The 19,540-nt window shown below is 47.4% G+C and overlaps 1 protein-coding gene across 1 annotated transcript in view; it reads left to right on the top strand.

The window, feature by feature from the left end:
- Positions 1-1,932: 1,932 nt before the first annotated feature.
- Positions 1,933-19,540, top strand: part of PLA2G4E (phospholipase A2 group IVE) — a 62,631-nt gene continuing 45,023 nt past the window's right edge. The window contains exon 1 of the mRNA XM_056134286.1: positions 1,933-2,131. Coding sequence (XP_055990261.1) covers positions 1,958-2,131 — 174 coding nt within the window. The 5' untranslated portion in view covers positions 1,933-1,957. The remainder of the gene's footprint in view (positions 2,132-19,540) is intronic.

Genomic DNA, 19,540 nt, shown 5'->3' with positions numbered 1-19,540 from the left:
TTTTTTTTTTCCGACTGGGGTCTACCTAGGACACTCCAAAGATGCTGACTGTGTGGAAGGATCTGCTGAGACACATCTCCAGTGAAGAAACAAAGAGTGAGGAAGTGCATAGTGCAGCTGGACAGTGGACTGGCCCCAGCTTTGGGCTGTTTGCAGGGCAATGAAAAGAGCTTAGCACCACAAACAGAGCCAATAAACTGGAGGAGGAAGGAGCTGGAGCTGGGGCTTGCTTAGCTCTGGCAGGAAATGACCAGTAGCCAGTGGGTAAGCAAGTCCGGACTGAGGAGCAGTGCCTTGATCTGGCGGCTGCTTGCACAGGCAAAGGGGAGAAACATGCGTCCTAAACCAGACAGAGTCAATGGGACCCCCCAGGGGAGTGCATGGCTCAGAAGAGAGGGGAAGGTGGAAGAGGAATCAGGGAGTGGAAAGGAGAAGGTCTGGCCATTGATGGTGCAAAAATCATAGATGCCAAACCCTTACTGGCAGGTCCCAGTGTGCGGGCACCCCCATCACTATGCAGCTAATATGCAGGCGGGTCTATGCCAGGTTGGCTAGAGAGGTAGGGAGAGCCTTCTCCATCGGCTTCTCTGCCTGTGGGTCACAAGCACTAACAGGTTTGTGTTGTCTGGGACAGAACTGGCCCCAAAATGGTATTGGTCACCGCCTGCCCCATGCTGTGGCAATGGTTGTATAATGACAGGCTCTTCTCCCTGCCCCCACCCCTCCCACTCCCACCCCCTCCTTTCCCCCACCACCGGACTTGCTTCTGCAAACTCTTCAGATTGGCAAAAGCCTTCTGCAGATCAAGCCAAACACTTTCAGCTGTCTTACAGAGCAAGCAATGTCGACTCACAATGCACTCCTGCAGATCTGCAAGGCCCAGGTTCTGGGACCTCAGGCAGCTGAAATGAGGTGGGCACATCCCTGACTCCTCATGCTGAGTCCCTCATGCACAATCAGCCTCAAGCACACAGAGCAGAGCCCGACTGGCTGGCAGATGAGTCAGCTTCCCTTCCACCCGACCCTCGATAAGACGATCCCATTTTTCAGGGTATGGTTGGGGCCAGCTACCATTGCCTCATACTCTCCTAGAACGGAGGAATAAGGGTGGAGTAGGGAGTGTGTTCACCATGCCAGATACCTCCTGGAGGACTGTGTAAGGCAGAGGTATCAGTGGGGGGTGGGTTGGGGTGGCTGGGCCACCACTGGTGTCAGCTCCTGAGAGTGACCAGTAAACCCAGCTCTCTAAACTCTGGTCCTCAGTTTTCCAATCATTATGTGCAAGCAGAGACCAAGATGGCTTGATCCCACAGAGTAAATTATTCATTTTTTTTCTCTGTTCCTTGGGTACCTCCATCTGTTCTGAAGACCTACCGGGTATTTGATTCAGGGCACCCAAGAAAGGACTGGGCTTGTCCACCAAGAAACAGGGAAGGCCTTTGTGTTCCCAGAATAAGTAGTCATCAGATCACACCACCTGCGGTGGGGACCACTTCACCCCTGCCCGGCTGGGCTCCCTCTCCCCTCCTCACCGACTCCTCCCAGGTGCTCCATACTTCCAGAAATAGCTTCTGAGCAGGAGGAGATGCTCTCTCTGCAGTTGGCTGCCCGCCCAGACCTGCAGCTCTCCCCGACCGAGAGCTGCCCTGTGTGAGCGTAATTCTAGCTCCAGGCAAGCTTTTCATGCCGCCTGGGAACATTGGACCCGCCAAAGCAGCCCCAGATGGTTGAAAACCTTCACAGCAATGTGGGCTCACTCCTCAAGACCCTGCCTTCCCTGCCTTCCCGTGCCTCCTGCATAATTCATTGCGCTTGGTTATCTTCAGGAGGCTGTCCAATGGCATTGCTTTCGCGTGCTAGTAAAGCTCCCCAGACATTTCCCGAGGATGCTGGGATGCCTCCTGTTAAAGGGCCAGCCTCCGCCCCCCAGAACCTGTTCTGAGCTCCAGAAAGGGGGATGAGCGTCCAGGACTTGGAAGACTGGGCCGTCCAGGGGACTGGCATGTTTGTCCCAAACAGCCTGCAAAGGGATGAAGAAAATGGCAGATCAGGCAGTGAGCTGGAGAGAACACAGGATCTGGGAGCTCCTGATCTCCCACCTCTACATGCCAAGGCTCCTTGGGGATCTCAGGTATGTCTACAGCCCTGGGGAAAGGGGATGCACCTGGCCTATACATTGTGTCTCACTTTCCTGGTTGCAGGAGACGTCTCAGCTGCTGCAGTGAAGAGATTGTGTGTGTTCATTCATCTTTCCCAGAGGACTCAACTCTCCCCACACCCTATCACCCACCTGCACTTACCTGCTTCCTGCATTTACCTGCTTCCATACCACAGAGAAAGGTTAAATAGAATGCTAAGGCCCTTTTACCTAGTGACATGGCTGGGGAAGGAGTCTCTCCCCGTCTGAGGGGGACATTGAGACGCAGAGACCTGAAATCACAGCTTGCGGGTGGAACAGCTGAGCTGAGGGTGTTTCTGAGATTGGAGACAGGCAGAGTGGCCAAGAGTCTCCTTTGCAGGTTCCAGGTGAGTTGCCCAGCACAAGGGCAGTGTCCAGACTGCAGGGGAGCAGAGGGGCAGCCCAGGCTCCCAGTCCTGCCCCTTAGGGAGTCAGGGACCATGTCCTGCTGGCCTGTGGAGGCAGTGAGTCCCTCTGCTCTTCTCAGCAGGCTATGGAGATTGTACCTGTGTTTAGGTCACTATCTGCAGAGTCAGCTGCCTCCCCCTGGGTGAGCATAGGACTAGGGAAGTGGGGGCTTCTTGGTTTTTTGTTTGTTTGTTTGTTTTTTGTTTTGTTTTGTGTGTTTGCTTTTTGGGTCACACCTGGCAATGCACAAAGGTTACTCCTGACTCTGCACTCAGGAATTACTCCTGGCGGTGCTCAGGGGACCATATGGGATGCTGGGAATCAAATCTGGATTGGCAACGGGCAAGGCAAATGTTGGCAAGATACACCCGCTCCAGCACCCGTGGGGGCTTCCTGAATGATGATCTCAGCACGAGGGCCAGGTAGAGTTCTTCCACTACTTCCTTCTGGAGCCTGCACCCCTCACACCGAGTGCTGGGTTTGGTTCCTTCAGTTTGTATGGAGTCCCTCGGCCTCTGCCTCACCTTTATCTGGCCCCTGACTTGGTGGGTCCATCCTGTACCTCAACTATGGGGTTTTCTTGTTCATGGAACCCCATTAGATTCCACTTCATACTTGTGGCCATAACCCAGGGTTCCCCATAGAGTTGTGGCGACTGGGGGAACAGGACGCCCCGGCTCCTGGACCGGGTTCACTGCCACACAGGGCTACACGGGCTCGGGCAGGTGGTCAGCCGCCCTGTCCAGTGCCCTCCTGAGCTACTCTGCCCTTTCTCACACCTTCTCACCTTCCTGCCACCCTCCCTACAACACCCAGTCAGGTAGGTCTTCCAGCCTCTTCCTTTCTGAGGTCTCCACCACCCAGCTGGCTGCAGGGGAGCGGTGGGGTGAACCTGCCCCGTCAGTTCAGAAGCCTCTGGCTCATCTGTTAGAGGCTCTAAGAGTTCTTAAAGACAGTGAGTGTGGGGCTGGAGTGATAGCACAGCAGGTAGGGTATTTGCCTTGCTGGGAATCGATCCAGGTTCGATTCCCAGCATCCCCTATGGTCCCCTGAGCACTGCCAGGAGTAATTCCTAAGTGCAGAGCCAGGAGTAACCCCTGAGCATTGCTGGGTGTGATCTAAAAAAAGCTTAAAAAAAAAAAAAAGACAGTGAGTGGTTCAATATGGTCAGTATCATCCTCAGCAGAGTGGGCGTCGGACAAGGTTCTGGTAGAATTCCTTCATGTGGGTGAGGCTCTGGGTCCCATCCCTGGTACCAAAGAACACAAAAAGTAACACGCCTGTGGTGTGGAATCAGAGTGGGAGCAGTCCATTTCCCCGCCCGCAGCCAGCCCAGTGACCTCAGTGTGGCTTCCTCCAGTGTAGAAACGGGGGTGTCAGTGTTAGCACGCAGCCTGGTTAGGGTGCAGACTCAGAACAATGCTCCTCTGTTGTCCCAACTTCAGGATTATTTTTTCCCTGCCCAGGGCAGCCCCCTTCTGGCAGGGCTCAGCAGTGAGGCTCCTGTCTGATTCCGGCTGCTTGAGGGAAAAGCAGAGAGGCCACAGGGCTGGGGCAGAGGCAGTCACACAGATGTGACGTTTCACATATATCCTTTTTTGTATTTAAATTTTGGTTTTGGGGTTATACCTGGTGGTGCTCAGGGCTTATTTCTGACTTTGCAATCAGGGCTCACTCCTGGCGGGGTTTGGAAGACCATATGGGGTGCCAGGGATGGAACCTGGTTCAGCTGCATTGCCTGCTATACTATGACTCCCGCCCCCCCTGGCATATTTCCATTTTTAATAGGGGGTCGCCCAATGTTCAAAACTCAGTCTGTTGATGCTTGGGGGGACTCTAGGGCTTAACCTTGGGTAGAACATGTGGTGGCAGGGATCAAAGTCAGGGTCTTTCTCACGCAAGTCAAATCCTTCAAACTTTTGAGCTACTTCTGCAGTCCCAATATTTACATTTGTATATATGTGAAATAATTTTTGAAAGAACACCTGAAAACACAAAGGAAAATTCTACCAGGATCCCATTGACTCGCCCTTCCTTTCAGTCCTTTATCTTCTTAGATAATGTTGATATAATTGTGCTCATACTATCTATATTATATCTTTGCCCAGGTTTTTGTTTTTATAATCTAAACATTATAGTTATGAATGTTTTCTAGGTTAATGTGTAAACATCATAATTGTCACTTTGTTGTATAAATAATATTCCATTATGGAGTCAGAGAAATAGTACAGTGGGTGGGGCGTTTGCCTTGCACATGGCCTATCTGGGTTCATCCCTTGCATCCCAGATGGTCCCTCAAGCACTGCCAGGAGTAATTCTTGAATGCAAAGTCAGGAGTTACCCCTGAGCATAACTGGGTGTGACCCCCAAACAAACAAACAAACAAACAAAAACAGAAAAACAAGATGTATGATGAAATGTGAGAATTTGTATAGATGCTTTAGTTTCCATGAGCTTTCCCAGTAACTGGTCAATTGGTTCAGTTACACGGTTTTTATTAAATATTTAATACTTGTATTAATACTTAAACACAAATACTTGAGTGTTAAGATAGATCAGACAGGGTGATGAGATGAGATAAGATAAGATAAGACAAGACAAGACAAGACAAGACAAGACTGGGTGTATTGTGGGAAGTTGTATATATGCTCGGGGTGTGGGTGGCTTTATGATCAGGGGAGGATGTGAGAATATTCAGGTTCCTCAATTACACCTACAGGGGAGATTTTAGACCCTCCAACCTTCAAAGAGCTCCTCATCCACCTCTGCTTTGATTCCTAAAGTGTTCCCTCCAGAACCATCTCTGGCTTTCACTTTTGTCTTTCGAGGGCCTCATTAGAGATTCAAATATTGCCATCTAATAATGTATCAGCAAAAATCAGAATCACATTTAGTGTGAATGTGAGTTAGCATTTCCTGCACTGTATTCTTAGGTAACTTTCTGTCATAGATCATCCATGTCAAGAAGACCAGGAAGCTCTTCTGAAACATTTAATCATCCATTGAATAAATATTTGTTGAGCTCCCAGTGTGCATTAATATTGTTCTAGGAGTGGCAGAAAGACCTATGAGTAGGTGAGACAAGCTCTAAATCATTTGAAATATTCTAATGGAGATGATAGAGAATAAATAAATACGATTTCTATAGCAGAGGCAGTTTGGTCAAAGTGTGTTAAGTGAGAGTGAGTGTTAATTTTGTTATTTAAAAAAACTTTTTTGGGGAGGTGAGTTTGGGCCATACCTAGTGGTGCTCAGGGGTCTCTCCTGGCAGTGCTCAGAGGACCATAACAGACTTTGAGACTCAAACCAGGGTTGATAGCATACACAGCCAGCACCCTGGCCCCGTCAAGAACTTTTGTTTGTTTTGTTTTGAGCAACACCCAGTTGTCCTCAGGGCTTATCCTGGCTCTGCTCTCAAAGGTTATACCTGGTAGGGCTCAGGGGACCTTATAGGGTGCCAGGCATTGAACCTGGATCAGCCGCATACCCACTGAACTATTACTCTGGCCCCAGTCATAGATATTTTAAATAGGAGATGCCTGAAATTAATCAGAGTGGAAACCTTAGGTGGGCTGTTGAAAGGACAAGCCTAGAACAAGGGGAGGGTTGGGAGATGACCATGTAGCTTCCATGGAGCAGAACAGAGATGGTGTTTAAGGCATGGGGCCGGGTGAGTCTCCAAAGGTGGGTAAAGAGAAGAGGCAGAGGCAGTGCCCTCCTGCTCTCCACCTTCTAGATCCAGGGAGGCAGGAGAGATCTTGAAGGAGACTGAGAAGGAAGAGCTGAGATGCTAACAAACCCAAGAGGGAAGATAGGGTATCCAGGGAGACCAGACACTCCCTCTCTAACACCCCATTCCTGGTCAGCACAGGTTGTCAGGAAGCATCATCACCAAGCACGGTGTCCGCTGCTGGGGATCTTATAGTCCCCCGCCACCTCCTTTGCGCAGACCCTACGGCACTTAGAGGGGTGGCGTCTGCGAGCATCAGAGCATCCATCTTCCTCTTGTCTCTGCATGGAGTCTGGTCTGTGCGGCTTGGAGACCTGGTGAAATCAGGCCCTACCCAGTTCTCACCCTCCTGCCACACAGCCCATAGCCAGCGCCCAACCTTCCCTCCTGGCGAAATTCTGCCAACCCTGCCATCTCAGTGCATGAGGCAAGCTCCTTCCCACTCTTCCACCTGGGCTCTGCTGTGTCTCCTTTAGGAATGTCCTTCCTGTCTTCCGGCTCGCCTGTCCTGTCCCATATTGCATCCTGCCCCGTCTGCCCTCCTCTCTGGCACGTGGGAGGCTTCCCTTTAGGACCAGCTCTCTGATGACAGTCTCCTAGGAGCCCTGGCTCTTCTTTGTCCCTCTCCTATGTCACCCAGCCTCATGGTGGGTGAGAGCTCCCTGAGGTAATGCTCGACTCTGTCATTTCTCTCCATGTCTGCCCCTCGCCCTGGACCCAGTCATGTTTCCTGTCTGAAGCTCTCCAGCACATCTCCCCACCTCCAGTCTGGGTCCAGCCATGCCCCTACACCTACAATAGCCATAGTAAGTACTTCCACATCACTTAACAGTCATCAGTGCATTGAGCTCCTTGGAATAAGTACCAGGGTATGGGTTGAGTGTATGCTTGCATGCAGGAGACTGGGGTTCAATTTCTGCCATGGCATGATCCTCTGAATACTGTAGAGTGACCCCTGAGCATCAAACTATGAACAGCACTGAAGGGTGGCCCCAGATCGTAAAACAAAATATAAAAATATGAAATAAAAGCCTGCACTTTACCGAAGTCTTTCCAGGCCTCACAAGAGATGGCAAACAAGAGCTTGCTACCCCATTTCTTACCTCCTCACACTCATTCATACGTGTTCAGTCCTGGCAGGCACCAGCCCCTACCACCTCCCTGAGCCTGGCGTGAGCTGACTGCAGAAGCTGGAAGACTCTCCCCCCACCTGGCACAGCCCTCACCCTTCTTTAGGTAGCCCTCAAGGGCTCAAGTTCACCCTGACTCCTCCCCTTATCAAAATTAGGGACCCTCTGCACGCACGCAGGGTTTTTCCTTGATAGGATTTCCCACACATTATAATTGTGAACTGCTCAGAGTTTGTTCGCTGTCTCCCAACTCTACCTCCACAAGGGCAGGCACAACCCCCATTGAACCCCCAGCATAACAGCCTGGCACCTAGCACCTGGCACTGAAGAGACTTGGGCATCTTGAAGCAAACTCTCATGAGCCCTGGCAGAGCTTTAGGTTCTTTGCCTCCAAGTTCACTTCGTTACTTTTGTTTTTAACTCTTGGGCCACAGACAGCAGTGCTCAGGGCTGAGTCCTGGCTCTGCACTCGGGAATCACTCCTGACATGCTCAGGGCACCATATGTGGTACGGGGCTTGAACCTGCATCAGTCACCAACAAGGCAAGTGCCTTATCCTCTATACTATCTCTCAAGTTTGTGTGTGTGTGTGTGGTGTGTGTGTGTGTGTGTGTGTGTGTGTGTGTGTGTGTGTGTATGTGTATTTATTTGGTCCAGTGGCAAAGAGAATGAAAAACATTCATGGCTATAATTTCCTGAGGTTTATTACTTGCCAGACTCTGGGCCAGTGTCTCTCTATATAATTCCTAATCTTTACAACAATCCAGAGAAATAGGTACTATTAATTCAATTTTATAGATTAGGAAAGCGACTCTCAGGGAGGTCAAGTAATTGCACAATGGCCACACAGTTTATAAGGGCCATGGCCAAGACACTCATTCAGGTCTCTAAAAGCGCTTCCTCTTCCACTGATCTGGGCTGTGTGGTACTCTCTGCTGAGGCTGGGGGTTCTGTCGTAAGCACTCTCTTGGGTTCTGTGGATGGTGTTTGGCCTCCTCCACCTCTACCCGGAAGCGGTTCCCCACCCGACTTCCTGCTCCGTCAGTGGGGTGCAGGGTGCGGGTGAGAGGGTTTTACATATCTGTCACCACGCCCAGGGACGTGGGTTCCAGAGAGGTGTCTAAGATAGGTAGAGCATTTCCTCAGATTTTGTGGGGGCCCCAAGGCCTGCCTTCCCCAAACATCTCCTTCACCAGGACAGCCCGGCCCACCCTGTCCTGCCGTTCCTTGTCTAGTGAAATTCCCACCACAGGAGTCACTTACATATTGAGCAACACACATGGCTGTGCCCGGCAAGCCTCACCCACGGACGCTTCAGCAGGATTAGGGACATGGCTGCACGGGGTAACCCCTATGCAGATCTAAAGTAGCCCCCTGGGGCTGGAGCAATAGCACAGCGGGTAGGGTGTTTGTTTGCCTTGCATGCGGCTGACTGGGTTTGATTCTCAGCATCCCATATGGTCCCCTGAGCACTGCCAAGACTGATTCCTGAGTGCAGAGCCAGGAATAACCTCTGTGCATCGGCGGGTGTGACCCAAAAAGATAAATAAATAAATAAAAAATAGAGCAGCCCCCTGCCCGGCTCAGGAATCACCGCTATGCCTCCAGGCAGGCGGCCCTGGCATCATTCCAGCAACAGGACTTAGTACTGTTGTGCTGCCTCAAGTCTCAAGCGAACAGAGAGACAGCTTGGGATAGGGCAGTGAGTTTATTAGAAGCTCAGTCCTGAGGACCCCACGTCAGAAGAGAAAGAGACTTGAAGCCCAATTTGCTGAGTGGGTCTCTTCTATCCTCTAAAGGTGAGCTACAATCTACATACATTCATTTTAGTGAGGGAGGAGATACAGAGGCAATAAATAAAAGAAAAACAATCAGTGCATCATTTCCACATTGTGTGGCCTTCAGGTGTTCCAAAGGAAAAAAGTCAGTATCAGTATACCTTGCCCATTTTTGTTGTGGCTTTCAGGTACCATTTCCTATGCGCTCCCCTTAATCTGGTAGGCTGGTGGGCCCTTAACTCAGTTAATTGGGGTCATAAAAGAAATGCTTCTCCCTCCTTTCTCTTATTTAACTTAGGGGGTCAGTTTCAGTTTCCCAGTCCCCATCACATTTTCTTAATTTTCATTACAGTTTTGTCATTCTCATTACAGACAGCTTCTTATTTGTCATTACAAGCACCACTGGAGACGGACTTCTTTCTGTGGATCACACTTTATTTTTATCTTCTTCCTTCCTTACCTTTCTTCTTGACCCCTTCTTTCCTGGTAACCTTGATTTCATCACCAGTGTTTGTAGGTTTGTCTTATTTTTGTTTCATCTGTTCATCAGTTTTATATCCTTATATTGCACATGTAGGTTGCACATCAAATACTTGTGTTTTTACTTCTGACTTATCTCGCTGCCTAATTCTTTTGTTGAGTGTGACTCAGGGGGGAGCAAGGGAGGAAGCCTTGAGAAAGTTAGCCTTCCACCTCTCTGCTCCACCCACACGAGCCACCCAGGAGAGTCCCTGGTATGGGTTAGGAAACTCATGTCGGCTCCTCACCCCTCTGCAGCATGGACAAGTCACTCCTACCGTCCCCACGAGGCAGCTGTCAAGGTGCACCTGGAGTTCATTTGGTCTTCACAGCACAGGAACTGATCCCCACTCTTGTGGATTCAGGCTAGGGCAAGGAATCACTCTTTGCAGGAAATAAAAAGTTCATTCTCACCTGGGCTCAGGTGTTCCAGGAAATTCACATCCTCTAGCAGAAAGGAATTTCAGGAAGAGATGAAAAAGTAAAGCAAATTAAAACAAAAATAAAGCGCCTAGATAAATGTGTGGGAGTAAGCCCTGAGCATCACCAGGTATGGCCCCAACCCCCGCCCACACCCCAAAAAAGTGAATCTGGGCACTGTCATAGGTCAAGCCTTGATGGTCTTGATGACTTTTTATATTCTGACATGGACCTTTAGATTCTTCTGTAACTTCTCTGTGGAGGGTCCACCCTTCTCTTTACGCATCTGTGTGGTGATTCAATTTAGGCATCTGGGTGGTGCCACAGTTTCTCCATCTTTGAAAAACTCAACATTTGCATCTCAAAGGACTGTGTTCCTCATGCCTTTGGGCTACATCAGGACTGGCAGTTTCCTGGATTTTTTTTTTTTATTTCCTCCAAACTTGTTAGCAAAATCCCCTTAGCTACCAGCCTGTAACCACTTAAGGCTCTTTCCATTTTGCTGCAGAATGGCAAACTTTCAGCTTTTTAAAAATAGTCCAAATGTTCCACATCTTTATAGAGCATGTACTGGCAGGCACTTGAGCGGCTTCCCTTATATTAGCTATTGTAGTCACTTCTGTGTAAACTCTGGGCTGGATAGAATGCCCTATGTCAATGTCCTCTTGTTCTTTAGAGGGAACCCAGAGGGCGACTGATGGAGTCAATGCCAGTTCCGTCTTCACCTTGGTGAGAGGGGGTCAGGGAGGGCTTCCCAGGGGCCTCTGGGGACCACTTCCAGTGATACTTGTCAACCAGGCTGGCTGTTCGGGACAAAATGAGTCTGTGGTCTGGGACCATGAAGGTGACAGCTGACAGTACATGGAAGACCATGTGATGCCAGGAAGTGAGCTCCAGCCCCTCTGCTGATCTCCATTTCACTTCATTTTCTTGAGGAAACTTTATAATGTTTTCCAAAGTGGCTGCATCAATTTATATTTCCAGAAACCTAAGTTTTATGCTGAGGTCAAATCTACCCATCCCACTAGCCCTGAAATAGCCCAGAGGCATCCCTCTGAGATGAAAATACTAAACTCTTCAGCAATGGGGGAAAAGAGACACCTTCTCCACCTCTACCTCCTTTTCCTCCTGCCAGTGATGTCTCACCTTGCAGCCACATCTCAACTCTCAGCTTTGTCACTTCTGGAAAAGCCCAGCCTGTGACTGTATGTTCTGTCTCTCCCTCCCTCCCTCCTCCTCCTCCCTCCCTCTCTCCCTCCCTCCTTCCCTCCCTTGCTCCCTCCCTCTCTTTCTCCTCTCTCACACTCCTCCTCTCTTGCTCCTCTGAATAAATTTCTCTAAACAAGACTCTTTTGCTTTGCTAAAAAAAAAAAAAGCCAACCCTGAACTGGAGAGATAGAACAGCAGATAAAGCAGATAAGGCACTTGCCTTGCACATGGCTGACCAGAGTTTGGTCCTCTGAGCCTGCAGGAGTCATTGATTCCTGAGCCAGAACTAAGCCCTGGGCACAGCCAGTGCAGTGGCCCTAAAACAAAATGGAACAGAGAAACTGAAACCATTCCTATCCACTGCAAGGGCCTCCTTTCCACCCCTGTGCCATGCAGCCTTCCCATGTTCAGTGAGCCTTGGAGCTCCAAGACTGCTGTCCTGAGTTCCCATGTCCACACTGGTCACCTCGCCAACAAATCATGTCTTTGGTCCTTCCATGCCGACTGTGGATGCTGTAGCTGGGGGAGGAGCATCCAGACACCAGTAGTGGGCTAGCAGCTTGGAGGGAGGAGGTCAGACCACCCAACACTGGAGGGAACATTCCTCCCAGGAGCATTTAATGCTGCCCTCAGGGTGTGCCTGACACCTACACAGAGTTGACCAAGGAATCAAAAAGCCTGGGGGTTGCATACCTTTCCCTGTTTCATTATTAATATATTATTTAATGTATAAGAAAGTTGATAGTTTAAAAAATGTGTTTTTTCTGATCATCAAGAATAAATACATATTTACTAGAGATACAGGAAAAGTTTAAAAGCTTCTGTTCTGGGGGGCATGGTGCTGCCAGCAGGTCAATCTGTACCTGTGAGGTGAGTGCATCAGCAGCCTGATTATGCCTTCAGACTTCCAGATACCCCAAAATTGCTGCTGTGCCTTTGACCAGACCCCAAAAACTTGGGGCAAAGTTTACCAAGAAAGTAAACGGCCAAAAGTTAGGTATGTGGGAAACACACCCACAAACCACTTCCAGCTCAGCTATAGAATTGGAGGTATGGCTTCTCTGGTTCCTGACTGAACTGCTTAACGTCCATGATCCCAGAGACTCAGAAACAAATCTCAAAACCCAGCGGCTTTTGGCAGAAATGCGTCCGGACCACGCAGTAGGTTACTGTCGTTGGGCCACCCCAGGGGGGAAAGGGTGTTGTCCCTCTGCCTGCTTCCTTCCTCCTGGTGGCTCGGTGGCCATCATCTTCCACAGGCCATTGGACAGTCAGGTTTGGGCCCACAGTGACGAGACATTTTGGGCCTCACGGGATGGGGGTGGAGCCAGTCCTGTCCTCCCCACCCCAACGAGACCCCAAGTCATCGCCCATGAGTGGCCTTTTTTGGCTCCTGATCAAGCTGCTTAATGGCCATGATTCCAGAGACTCAGGAGCAAATCTCGGAACCCAGCAGATTTTGGCAGAAATCCCTCCAGATTTAAGTGTTAAAATTTCAAAATTTCAAAATCGTGTGACCACTACTGCAGCCACGTGACATCGTATGTTATTCATAACCAGCAATAGAAAACAAATTGTCTACTGTTGCCTTTTCAGCAGATCTGAGTGTTGGGGTAAAATCTCAAATAATAATGGTGGGTCTGGTGTCAAAATATTGAATGTGATCAAAGTAGAGAGAGAGCAATGTGGAAATCATCTGACCCAGGTGGGGGAGGGTGTGGGATGGGGGTATACTGGGGTTGTTGGGGGTGGAGAATGGGCACTGGTGAAGGAACGGGTGTTTCATTGTATGACCGAGACTTAGACCCGAAAGCTTTGTAACTGCTCTCACGGTGATTCAATAAACAAAATTATAAAAAAAGAAAAAAAAAGTAAGGTGGAGTTCATGCAGAATTCAATCAGCCAGTCAGTGGCTGAATAAATAGCAGTACTCCTATATGATCACGATCCTCCCGTTGTTCATGGATTTGCTCAAGCGGGCCCAGTAATGTCTCCATTGGAGACTTTGTTGTTACTGTGTTTGGCATATCGAATACATCACGGGTAGCTTGCCAGGCTCTCCGAGAGGGGCTGAGGAATCGAACTCGGGTCGGCCATATTGTCTGCGTGCAAGGCAAAAGTCCTACCGCTGTGCTATCGTTCCAGCCCACTCCTATATAAAATAAAATAAAATAAAATAAAATAAAATAAAATAAAATAAAAGCTTCTGTTCTGGGGTCACACCAGTTGATACTCCTGGCTCTGCACTCAGGAATTATTCCTGGCAATACTTAGGGGACCATATGGGGTACCAAGGATTGAACCCAGGTTGGCTACATGTAAGACAAGCAGCCTACCCAGTGTATTATCACTCTAGTTCCAGAAAAGTTTAGGTTTAACTAAAAGGTAAAGGTAAAGGCCCTCCCGTTGTTCATCGATTTGCTCGAGCGGGCCCAGTAACGTCTCCATTGGAGACTTTGTTGTTATTGTGTTTGGCATATCGAATACGTCACGGGGAGCTTGCCAGGCTTGGCCGTGCGGGCGAGATACTCTCGGTAGCTTGCCGGGCTCTCCGAGAGGGGCGGAGGAATCGAACTCGGGTCGGCCATGTTGGCTGCATGCAAGGCAAACGCCCTACCACTGTGCTATCGCTCCAGCCCAGGTTTAACTAAGAGGGAAAAAAATGTTCTAGGGGCCAGAGAGATTGGGGCACTTGTCTTACACATGGCTGACCCCAGTTTGATCCCTGGTATCCCATATAGTTTCCCCAAGAACTACCAGGAGTGATCCCTGAGCACTGTCAGGTATGGCCCCAACACCACAAAAATAGGTTCTTATAGTCTTCACACACATCTACACACACACACACACACACACATAGAAATCAGTATATATACAAGTAAATTAAGTTTGTTTATTTAGACATGTAAAATTAAAGTTGAGCTCATACTCTAAAACTTATCTTTCCCACCTAACAACAAATTGTGATCATCTTCATCTGCCATTAGAAAAAGGTCTTAAAAATTTCTTTGTGGGCCAAAGCAAGAGTACAGTGGGAAGGGTACTTGCCTTGCATGTGACCAACCCGGGTTCAACCCCCAGCACCCCATATGGTCCCCCAAGCCCCTCCAGGAGTGATCCCCGAGTGAAGAGCCAGGAGAAAACCCTGAGTATCGCTGGGTGTGGCCCTAAAACAAAACAAATTATCTGCATAGAAAACTGTCTTATCATCCAGGCTGTTTCCATTTTTGGTGCTATGACTATTGCCCTATTGCCTAGAAAGCATGTCATTAATAAACAAACTACAAAGGCTCTTCTCTCCTTGCCAGGTTGGCAGAGAATTCAATATCTCCCAAACATTTCTCTCCAAGTCATCCAGGACCATTGTCCTTGCCCTTATGGCAGTTTCCTGTCTTTTGCTGATTCCAACCTCCTCTACAAAATCTCCGCACATTAGCCCAGGTTACTAGAATGTGCCTACCCTGCCAGGATCAGTGAACAAACTTGCTATCAGGAGTCACCTGGCAATACCATTGCTTTCTCAGTCTGCACACAGGGAACCAGTTCCCTAGAACAGATCCAGGGCCAAGGTGAAGACTATCTGGCCTCTTCAGCAATGCTGTGGTCAGTGACGAACCAGCGCACCTGGGATTCTCCCAGTGGCCTAGACCACATGGCCTACATGTGAAATGGGTTTTAGCTTTTAGGTTGGTGTAATTATACTCCAAAGTTCACAACACAGTGAAATTGCATAACAATGCACTTTTCAGTGGAGATCCCTATCATTAAATGATGCATGACGGTGAGTATAAAGCAGTTTTGATACTGCATATCTTTGCTTCCACTAAGCTAAGTTCTGACACTGCATTCCCAGACACTGGCGCACACTTCCCTTGTCTTCCCTCCTGTTGTTCTTCTGCAACTGAGAAAGCATCAGAGTCTCCACCTTGTTCCTCACAAATATTTTGTTCTGTGAGGTTTTCCTTTTAGAGGGCAGGGTTGTGGGGGGTGTGGGGAGTGTGGGAACAGGTTTAAGTAACACCCAGTAGTGCTGGGGAAACTTGTAGTACCAGAGATGGAATCCTGGGGGTTCTGCACAAAAAGTGACTCCCTGTGCACAAATGTATTTTGTCCCATCTCTCGTTCCCCTTTGGGTCCCAATGATAAAAGATGTTCTAGTACCTTGTGTGCTTGATGTTGAACCCGGTCCAATTACGAACTGACAGACAAAACAAAGCCCCAGGTTCTAATGGGTCCCCTACTGAAGCTCATCAGACCCCTCCCCCACACTGCCCGCTTTCCACAATCATCTTTCTCTCCCAACAAGCCCTCTATAAGCTTTGAACCCCAAGCTGAAAGCAAGGTAGTATTGTTCAGAAAACAAGTTGACCATCTTCTCAGGCTGATGGCTTCTCAATATGCCTGCTTTTCTCACACTAACTCTTGTTCTTGAATATTGGTCTTTAAGTTCCCGAATTTAGATTTGCCAACACTTTCTCATTGACTGACTCAATGGATCTCCTGAGAATCACTTCGATTCATCACATACATTTCAATAAGTAAAGTAAAGTAAAGTAAAGGCCCTCCCGTTGATCATCGATTTGCTCGAGCGGGCCCAGTAACGTCTCCATTGGAGACTTTGTTGTTACTGTGTCTGGCATATCAAATACTCTCAGTAGCTTGCCGGGCTCTCCAAGAGGGGCGGAGGAATCGAACTAGGGTCGGCCATGTTGGCCGCTTGTAAGGCGAACGCCCTACCCGCTGTGCTATCCCTAATGGGAAGGGGTCTGAGTCCCAAACTCCCCGCTCCCCGCAGAGGCTTCTTTGTAAATGTGTAGAGACAGCTGCATTCCTAAAGGAGAGAGCCCTTGGAGCCCAGAATCTCAGGTCCAGATGCCATGATAGATTAGTAGCCATGGTCCATCTATGACTTCTAAGCCTTTTTTTTTTGACTAAGCAAACAGATAACAAGATCAAAACCAAAACCAAAACCAACTACAAGAATAATGCTCAAATAATGTCAACCAACCCATTTTGTAGGATTTGTGCCAGTTTCCTAGAAACGGAATTGCTGGGACCAAGGCCACGCTGGCTTTTCATATTCAAAGAGATTACCACATTGCCTTCCAAAAAATGTGTGCCAGCTTGTGTCCTGCCCGACTCGTTGACTCTTCCCACGCCCTGACCAACATGGTCTTATCAATCAGTTGTTCGTCCTTGCCAATCTGATAGATGAACTACTGGCATCTCACAGTTGCTTTGATTTATAGTCTTTGTTGTCCTAATTTACATTCTTATTATTAGTGAAAAACATTTATAGACTTGTTGTATATGCTAATGATTTCCAAATTCACAGAAGCTTAGAACAGGCAGGGAAGCTTTTAAAAATTCCAGTACCCAACTCATGTCCTGTCACTTACGTAGGTGTACAGCAGGGCACTTCTCATCAACACCAGCTTAAGGATTTTTAGGCAATTCCTGTGTGCTGCAAAGTTGCCTGACTACTGGCCTATACATTATTGCCACAACTTGCCTATTTATATCTTTTTTTTCTTATTTTATTTATTTATTGGCTTTTGACCACACCCAGCTCTGCTCAGGATGTCAGGACTTACTCCTGGCTCTGCATACAAGAATCACTCCTCCACGGCCCACCCAGGTTCGATTCCCCGCATCCCATATGGTCCCCTGAGCATAACCAGTAGTAATGAGCATAACCAGTAGTAATTACTGAGTGCAGAGCCAGGAGTAACTCCTGTGCATTGCTGGGTGTGACCCAAAATGAAAACAAAATCACTCCTGGCTGTGCTGGATGATAAAACAGGGTGCCAGGGGTCAAACCTGGGTGGGCCGCATACAAGACAGGACTGTACAATCATGGTTTTGGCTTCATCATTAACTTATATAATATATTTAAAATTTAGTCTTTTGTTATTGTGTATGGTGGTTTTGAAAGAAATTTAATAAAGATATAGTCAGAGGGGCTGGAGTGATATATGGTGGGTATGGGTAGGGCATTCGCCTTGCATGAAGTTGACCCGGGTTTGATCCCCAGCATCCCATAGGGTCCTCCAAGCACTTCCAGGAGTAATTCCTGAGTGCAGAGCCAGGAGTAACCCCTGAGCATAGCCAAGTATGGCCTACAAAGAAATATATACATACACACACATATAATAGTCAGGTTTATACATTTGTTTTCTTTCTTTGCCTCTGCTTATGTCTAACCAGCAGGCTATATTTACATTTGGAGTTTGTATAAAGAATTAATGACTGATGAATCCAGCTTATTTTTCTCCAAGAGGTAAAATGGTTACTTTTTCAGAAAAAATGAAATTTTTTTCAACATAAGACCAAATGATCTGTCTGTTCCTACTGGTTTATCATGCCATCATTCCTACATGTCAGTTTTTAGTTTTCTCTTCCAGTTTTATTTTATTTTATTATTGTTAGTGATATGTGATTTAAAATTTATAAGCACATATCCTCCCATGTGCTTATAATTTTTAAAAGAAATGTAGACTTTTTGTGTGTTTTATAATCAACCTTTTTATATCTTAAATTCATATTTAAGTAAATATGTTCATATTTACACATTTTATTTCTAGTTCTCTTTTTAATGACTGCATAGAATTTGATCATATAAATGTACTATCACTCATTAATGCATTTACCTATATTGAACATTTAGTTGATTGTCAGTTCTTGCCATCAAAGTTTTGAAGGATTAAAATTTTTAAGCATATAATGTGTCTTCCTCTTTGATGTGAGTTTCCAAGAATGGAATTATACTTAGGCATAAATCATTTCATATTTGTTCATTTTGTATATTTAAGGATGTATAGAAAGTATAGATGGGGCTTGGATATGATGGTGGCAAAGAAACTTGGTAGACTGAAGCAGGGGAACCAATGAAAAATTTCGAGAATTAGGTTAGTGCAAGTAAAGATGCCCAATATTGCTCATAATCTAGGAAATACCTTAAAAACACAATGAGACCCCATTCTCCCCCCTCCCCTTTCCTTGTTGCTGCTGTGGTTGCAATAACTAGCGGTCATCTGCCCATGGCCATGGGGTTCCACACTTGTTGACATGGTACTCACACACGGTGCTTGCCAGGGTGGCATGTTTCAGTTGAGTTGCTGGTACCCACCAAGAGGACTGGAGCTCATTGATAGTCAGCAGGGCTGTGGGGCCATGCTCAGAGCATACAAACAGCATCAGGAATTAAACTCATGATCTGACACTTGCAAAGCCAGTGCGTTTAACTGCAGAGCAATGGCCGAGAACCTATTTTATTTTATTTTATTTATTTTTTTATTAGTGAAACACCATGAGGTACAGTTGTAGACTTACAAACTTTCGTGCTTGGGTTTCAGTTATATAATGATCGAGTACCCATCCCTCCACCAATGTCCATTCTCCACCACCAATGATCCTAATAGCCCTCCCACCCCCACACCCCATCCCTCCCACCCCGCCTCTGTTCCTTTAGGGTGTTGTAGTTTGCAATAGATAGAGGTTTTGAGTGGCCATCTCGTTCTGTCTATAGTCTACTTTCAGCACGCATCTCGCATCCCGAGCAAGTACTCCAAACATCCTTTACTTGGTGGAGAATCCATTTTATACCTACCAGACTGGCGAAACTCAAAATATTGATAGCACCCTTACTGTACTCCATTGGTATTTTTCTTACAGGCAAATCAGTGAGAGGAAAATCAGTGAAAATTACTTGGGCGACTGCTTGTAAATGTCTATGAAAAAATTGGTGGTAATATGTATAGCCACGTATGGCCTACAAAGAAATATATACATACACACAGACACATACAGAAATTTATGCTTCCAAGGGAATATGCACTATAGAAACATGATATGAACAAAATTATCACAAGGGTGTTATATGTCCAATTCTCCATTGAATCCAAGGGAGTCATCAACTTTGGGAAAATACCCTATAGTAGGTTTCCCCTAAGGAAAATGTTTGGAAATGGAGAAAGCACATGCCTTAAAATTAAAGGAAATATACTGAGTGCAAGACCACAAAGACAGCTTAGCTGTCCACTGCACAAAAAGAAATAAATAATGTGGAGCCAGAGTGATAGTAACGTGGATTGGGCACTTGCCCTGCATATGGCTGATCCGTGTTGGATCCCTGGCACCACAAAGGGTCTGCTGAGCCCCCTCAGGA

The sequence above is a fragment of the Sorex fumeus genome, unplaced genomic scaffold, assembly GCF_029834395.1.
Source record: "Sorex fumeus unplaced genomic scaffold, SorFum_2.1 ptg000098l, whole genome shotgun sequence".
NCBI lineage: Eukaryota > Metazoa > Chordata > Mammalia > Eulipotyphla > Soricidae > Sorex > Sorex fumeus.
This window is presented reverse-complemented; position numbering and strand designations above follow the sequence as displayed.